Source organism: Gekko japonicus, unplaced genomic scaffold (genome assembly GCF_001447785.1).
Source record: "Gekko japonicus isolate JY-2015 unplaced genomic scaffold, Gekko_japonicus_V1.1 scaffold208, whole genome shotgun sequence".
NCBI lineage: Eukaryota > Metazoa > Chordata > Lepidosauria > Squamata > Gekkonidae > Gekko > Gekko japonicus.
This window is the reverse complement of record NW_015173680.1, coordinates 805,066-812,068: the sequence shown is the minus strand read 5'-3', so window position 1 is coordinate 812,068 and position 7,003 is coordinate 805,066. Positions and strand designations below refer to the sequence as shown.

Sequence of the window (7,003 nt, the reverse complement as noted above, 5' to 3'; positions counted from 1 at the left end):
GAAGAAGTTGTTGGTATTTCACTGCCTCTACAGATCACTTTTCAGCTTGAAAATGGAAACTCTGCTGGCAGGAGGGAATATAACTACAAATGCCTGAGTGCCACCCATAGCCTTGCCACATTGATGAATTTTCTACCACCCATCTTAGCACTGCCTGCCTCTTAGGTGTTTGAGAGGACAGAGGGTGACATCTCTGCCTAAAACAAATGCAGGGACTTTCACATATAGCCTTTGGAGGAGGGTTCCCCAAGTTATCTTACTCTCCCCTTAAAAAGAAAAATGCATTCTCTTGTAATGTTGAGCAGCCTGTATGTGGATTTTAGGCAGCTTGCAGACTGTTGTTATATATGATCTCTATGGCACTTGGCTGGGCAAGAGTTACCTGAGCCCCCTTTCTTTGCTGTGCCTTAGCTAGGAACATAAGAGCCCTGGTGGGCCGGACGATCAGCCTCTTTCTTCATACTGCGGCCAACCAGTTCCCCTGGAGAGCCAACAAATAGAGCCTAGAGGCCAAGGCCTTCCCATGAACAAGCACCTTCCAGCTAGAGCTGTGAGTAGGTGTAATAGCCTCTTCTTGGCGCCAAACTCTCCCCTTCCTGCGGCCCCGCAGCAGGAGAATGCCTTGAAAACATGGAAAGTTTGCAGTCATGTGGTTCTCCCCCCCCCCCAGTTGTCTGGAGTTTTTCTTGTCCCACTTAAAATTCCACAATGTCTTTCCATGATGAAGTCAAAGACTGCCTGAGCAGCAACAGCTTGATCTCCTGTTAATTGTTGGGCTTTGGTGGGCAGGGGGTCCTGGGCCCACGCTTGCTCTCTCCCCTCTTTGGCCACTCACCTCTTCTTGCCAGTCTGGATAGGTGCTGCTGCAGGTGCTAAGCAACGCTGCCTCTATTTCAGCCTGGGTGCTGTTTGCCTTGATGGACAACTTCACGTGGCTGCTGACAGCGAGGCAGGCCTGGCAAGGGAGTGACCCTGGATTGATCTCTGCAGTGGAAAAACATACCGTTCTGGTGAGAGGAAGCCACAGTGTGTACTAACTTGCAAGGCAGCTTGAAAATTACCCACTCAAAGCAAAACTGTTTCTTCTCCCAACCTGCCTTGTCTGCATTTCAGCCCTGACAGCTAACCTGTGACAGCTACTTTGAAGGCACCCTTCTTTGTTTAAAAATTCTGTGCTGAAAAACTGATTGGCCCATTATACTGAAAGGGACATCTCTCCCATGTCCTTAGCTGCACATGATGGGTTGCCACCTGCTGTTCAGCCCCAGCGAATGATTTTTACCTATTCCATGAACATGGGGTGGGGGTGGAGAGGATTAAGGAACTTGCTGGTTTCTTAGCAAAGTCCTCTAAGCAAGAAGAGGGTGAGAAATGTGTCTTGAGCCTTCTGGCAAATGTCTGTTATCCTCTCTCTCAAAAGTAGTCAGTCCACCAGGATTGAAGGGCAGTAGTGGGGCTTGAGAGAAGAAGGAAGAGAACCATGTGGTCCACAGCCAGAGCAGTCAAGTGTCGGGCACTGCCCTTTTCCCTCTGGAAGCCCTGGCATCTTCGGTGCTGCTTAGGAAACATCTGTCTGTGTTTGTGTTTACTGCCCGTTTTAAGCAGCCCCTTCCACCCTACATCTGCCGCTCTGGAGGTCATCACACCTTATTCCAGGCATAGGCAACCTTTTTTGGCCCAGGTGCTGGAATAAACGCAAGATCAACCTGTTTAGATCCTGATGTGTAGGCAGATGACGTGGGGGGACAGGTTGTGCTTGGCCAGAGATTCTTGGAGAAAGCCAATTCCTAGCAGCACTGGCAGCCTCTCGTGGACTTATCTTGGACTCGGCTGGTGGCTGTGCAGGCGTGGGAATTGATGAGAGGCATAAAGCATGTCTGTTGCCTTCTCTGCACCACTGACCTAAGCAGCACTGCCAGTGCAACAGGCAATGAGAAAGAGCTGGTTGGAGAGTCTCCACTTAGCTTGAAGCAGCCTGGTGAGAAACATACGTGTATGTATCACTGAGCTGTTCAGGAGCAGAAAGAGGTCATCTTGAGTAGCCTTGTACCTGGACCACAGTTTTCCTCTGTGGCACACATGAGCATCATCCCGCAGATCAACCGTGGCCCCAGCTTGCCCAGGATCAAATCAACAATGATCACAGTATATTTCTCCATCAAACACTGGCACATTCCACCAATGGCTGCTGGCAGAACCCGGCAGAGTTGCGAAAGGGATTTGGCAATTGCTGCCTGAAGAAAAAGCAAGCATGAATGAAAGTTAATGGGCAGGCCAGTGTCTCAGTCCAGAGATCTTGACTGGACCCTGGGGTTGCCAGCCTACAGTTGGGGCCTGGACTGGAGTTCTCTCAGAGTAACTTACAGCTGATCTCCAGTCTACAGAGACCAGTTCCTCTGAAGGAAATGTCAGCTGCAGAATGTGACTCCATGGAATCACATCTCTGCCAAGTTCCTTCCCCTCCCCAAACTCTACCTACCCTAGGCACCATTTCTAAATTTCCAGTAATTTGCCAAGCTGGAGTTGGCAACCCTATTGGGTCTTGCGATAGGTCAGACCAAATAAGGAACCTCATGTTCTTGCAACCACTGGGCAGAGGTCCATGTTTGTACAACTCATTCAGCACCACTTCAAATGACTCTAGACAGCATGATGGGGTGGCCTACAGTCAACCACACCCTCCTTTGGTAGCCCAGAGTGTCCTGTGCAGGTGAACAGTGTGCAGGTGAACAGGGTGGGAAATTCCATCACTGCATGAAGAATAAACAAGACTCTTGTGCCTCTCTCTCATTGGTTTGAACTACGCTGCTTCTGCTTGTGTGTGTGTGTGGGGGTGGTACACAGAGAACTAGCCAGAGTACTGAAACCCCATCTCTGCTCTAAGTGATGGAGGGTGCCATCTGCCTCTTCCATAGACAAGGAGTCCAGGCACCTTGGTCCCTGCAAAGGTTTTACTAGGTGCCACTGGCATATTCACAGGATTAATTCTGTCGGGTTACAGCTCCATCGTCGTCGTTTTAAGATAGAAAACTTAGATGCGCAGGCTGCTGAATTCTGCACCAGCTTGTGCCTGTTTTGTAAGAAGGAAAATGGCTCCCGTACCTTTGGGATCAAGGATTCAATCCTGCCCACAAAAGATCTGCACAACCAACAAAGAGGCAGGGGGATGGGAAGCTCCTCCCCTGGATTCTCCTAAGAAAAGGAAAAAATGTAAGCAATAAGAGCCAAATAGAAGCAGCTCCAGGCTTAGTGCATTGCTCGCCCTAGAGCAGCAAGGTTTTTGACCTGTTGACCCCATCTGGGCTGTGGCTCCTTGGGCCTGAACAGTCCTGCTCTGGCCAGGCCAGGCTCACAGATGGGTATCGTCGTCGTCGTCCCCGCCTTAGCTTTTTGTTGTTGAGCCCACTGAACTCCTCCTCTCCACTGGAGTTGTTGCCTGTGTCGTAGGCAAGAGGATCTCCATCATCCTATTTCCTCATTGCATTTCTTGTGCAGTGGATAATTCCAGGCAGGTGAAGACTGTGGAATACATTTCTGCAGCCAAAGCCCTGACCAAGGGGCCATGACACACCCCTTGGACTCATGCCTAGGCTCATAGATGATTACGGTTAGCCTTAGGGGAGGAAGACTTGTTCTCCTCCATCTAGATCTGGCAGGGTTGGCACAGTGAAGCAGTCCTTACCTCTGTCTGGCTGTCGGGTGTGATGAGAGCTTTGCCTTGCAGGAGCTGAAAGAACTGCTCCACCACAGGAACTAGCGTGTCAAAGGTGTTCTTGCTCTCCAAGGGCTCGGAATGGCAGAGGCCCAACTTTGTGCAGACAGAATGGGGCTTCTGAAGGGACACAAGAATCCAGGGTGGGAAATTAATAGCCCATTCCTGTTTCACAGGCAGCCATGCCCAGAAGCAAAGCGAAGCAGCTGCAAAGCTGGACCTCGGGGCAACACTGCTCAGGGAAGTTCTCTTGCATGCATCAAGAGCAAATAGTTCATTTCCATGAACCTTGTACAGGAGATCTTCACAGCCAATCAGTCCAGATATGTCTGTCTCCTGTTCCACCTCCATACTTTTTCTCATGCTAGAGCAACTTCTACCTTTGCTCCCCCCCCCACTATCACTCAGCTTCTAAGTTACTAAACCACTAAGAGGATTAGAGGCAGAGCTGGTCCAACTGGGGCTACTTACGATCTGCCCTTCCAGGCTGGTGATGAAGAGGTCTAAGTATGTATCCACCAGTGTCTGGCAACGTGGGACCAGTGTCTGCAGCGGCAAAGTGGTACATTCATGCTCCAGGTACTTCTGGATGGACTCCTATATGAGGATAACAGTGAGAAATGGTGGGGAGGGGGCAATATGAGCAGGCTTGGGATGTCTGCCCACTTCTCTCCTCTTGTGCCTGCCTCTCTGGCAGCTATTCACATAGTCAGCTTAGGGAGAGCTGTCTCTTATGGGATGTCTGTTTTACCACCACTCATCCCAACTCACAGCTAGGGTGTTTGGACAGCAGAATGATGTGCAGCACTGGCCGGATAACCCATGGTCTCCTGCATTTGCAAAACCTGGGGTTGCATTCCTCCCATAACCACTGAGATGGAGGAGGAGAAGAAGACTTTTTAAATTGGTTTTTTCTGTCTATAGTTAAAATGTATTTATTTATTTTTTTAAATATACCTGCCTTTCTCCCAGGGCCAAAGGCCAGGTATATAGAAATATATGAGGAGGAGAAGAAGACTTTTTAAATTGGTTATTCTGTGTATAGTTAAAATATATTTATTTATTTTTTAAATATACCTGTCTTTCTCCCAGGACCAAAGACCAGGTATATAGAAATAAATACAGATTTAATTGATTAAACATCATGCAATGGTCTAGTGAAAACTGAAGAGGAGGTCAAGAATTGGAAAAACCCAAATTCTGGAATTAGGATAATTATGCAAAGAGGTAAATTGTGTACTTTCCTGACTTCTGCTTTCAGTTATATTCCATCTCCCCTCCATGGATATTGAGGTGACATATGTGTATGGGGTAGGAGGGGGTTTCCAAGGACTCAGGCCTGCTTAGATTTAACAAAGTTTCATGTGCAGAAAGGGTGGGGCTCTTGGACACTTCAGAGAGCAAGTGTTGTATATTATAGCTGATGTACCTTTACCTTTACTGATGCAGAGGGAAGGTGATTGGGGAGCTGATTAGAGGCTGGAAACTCTGCCAAGACACCTTTTCCACTGGATTCTCCCTCCCCAAAACCTTCACTGATTTGTAACCATTTAGCAAAGCTGCACAATGGTTCGGAAACTTAAATTGATTCCAAATGAAGCAACAAAACTATTGGCCACTGATTATTATGGGCAACACATTAAGCTGCTACTTACAGAACTTCGCTGCCTGCCTGTTATGTTTCCCAAGCTCAGTTCAAAGTTCCTATCCCTGCCCTTAAAGCCTTGAACAGTTTAGAATCAGGCATCTCAAAGGCCTCCTGTTTCCATATGTGACTGCTTGAGCTCTTAGATCTTCCATCCCAAGCCCGGTTTTGTGACTCCCACGTTCAGAAGTGAGAGAGGTGGCTGCGAAAGACAGAGCACCTTCTAGGTTGTGGCACCTCATCTGTGAAACGCCTTCTCCAGGTGGGTCTGCTGCTAGGCCAAACGTTGTGAATTTTAAACCAGGACTTTCAAGTTACAGTTTTTGTCCAATATGTCAAAGATGAAAATAGAGCTGTGCGTGTAAACCCCCCCCCTTCTCATACCAAGGAGCACTTCATGAGCTCTGCTTAGCCACTGCTGGAGCCACTTTGCTACCTGCTATATTAATCTTGCTTTGCAATGCCCACCCATCCATTGAATCAAAGGCCAAGAGGGGAAGGTCCTTTGTTGAATGCTGAACTTGAAAAAAACCCATAATTGTTCTACAATACATATCAGTACCTGCACTGTGAGAAGTGGCAGATTGTATAATGTGCATGGAGCCTTAGTATTCATGTGCAGGCATTCACATGGACGTGCCCTGGGGGCAGATGCATCCTTTCCCATGCAGAAGAGAGCTGAATGCTTGGAAAAGAAAATGCTAACAGCCCTCAGTAATAATATTTCAAGGAGATGGCCCTACTCCCCGCCCCCAAGACAAGAGTAGGGGTAATGTTTGCCAGAGAGAAAGAGCAGACAAGAGGGGTTGTCTATAGTAAACGGGACCTGGTTCTCCTAATTACCTTAAAGGATGACTCCTTGGCCATGCGAGTGAGGATGGTGACAATCTGTTCACAGTCTGTGCAGGAATCCTAGGAGGCAAGAGCAAGCAGGGCATCACAAACTGGAGGCTGGCTCAGGGCCTAAGTACACAATACGCTTTTCCTTGATGGGTGGGGTCGGCAGACATACTCTGCATCCATGGTGCACCTGGGCACAGTTTGGATTGGGACCTTGGCACATAGGTGGGGGGGCCTAAGCATACCCCTTTGGGCAGTTTACCAGATGTAAAATGGCCCAGTGAGCCACTATTTGCCCTATCGAGGAAACTGAATATGTACTGATGGGCTTTGCATTAATTTTCCCCGGTGGAGCAAACAGCAGCTCCTGGGGATGTTGAAGGTCAGGAAAAGAATGTAGGGGGATGCTTAAGCCTACTCTCCCTTTGTGCCATAGTCCCAATCCAAAAAGGTTGATGTATTCAAACCCCTTCATGGCCCTGGGCCCTCAGATCTGCAGGACCGCCTCTCCTCCCACGTGGCACCATGATAGTTTGGCTCATATGAACACGGCCTCCTGAGGGTAACATCTTGCAAATCGATAAGATCAACCAATGCCTTTACGTGCTTGTGTGTCCCCCCTCCCCCCGTGCAATGCCCTGCCTGAGTAGATTAGGAAGGCTCCCATGCATTTGTTGTTCTGCAGTCTATGTAAAACAGAATTGCTCAGAATGGCATGTTTGTTATTTTTGCATTGTGTGTGTGTGTGTGTGTGTGTGTGTGTGCCCCCCCCCCGGTGCCTGGCAGTCATGACGACCCCGGGCGAC

General features: G+C 48.6%; 2 protein-coding genes across 2 annotated transcripts in view; both read right to left on the bottom strand.

Annotated features, from left to right (window-relative positions):
• LOC107120354 (pulmonary surfactant-associated protein B-like) overlaps positions 1-2,187 on the bottom strand; it is a 4,563-nt gene extending 2,376 nt beyond the window's left edge. Inside the window, exons 1-2 of the mRNA XM_015423035.1 lie at positions 2,051-2,187; positions 836-984 (exon numbers count right to left, since the gene is read on the bottom strand). Coding sequence (XP_015278521.1) covers positions 836-984; positions 2,051-2,174 — 273 coding nt within the window. The 5' untranslated portion in view covers positions 2,175-2,187. The remainder of the gene's footprint in view (positions 1-835; positions 985-2,050) is intronic.
• Positions 2,188-3,580: 1,393 nt separating this feature from the next.
• The window catches only part of LOC107120326 (pulmonary surfactant-associated protein B-like), a 10,547-nt gene continuing 7,124 nt past the window's right edge, over positions 3,581-7,003 (bottom strand). The window contains exons 3-6 of the mRNA XM_015422997.1: positions 6,201-6,269; positions 4,184-4,309; positions 3,683-3,832; positions 3,581-3,586 (exon numbers count right to left, since the gene is read on the bottom strand). Of these exons, the coding sequence (XP_015278483.1) occupies positions 3,581-3,586; positions 3,683-3,832; positions 4,184-4,309; positions 6,201-6,269 (351 nt within the window). The remainder of the gene's footprint in view (positions 3,587-3,682; positions 3,833-4,183; positions 4,310-6,200; positions 6,270-7,003) is intronic.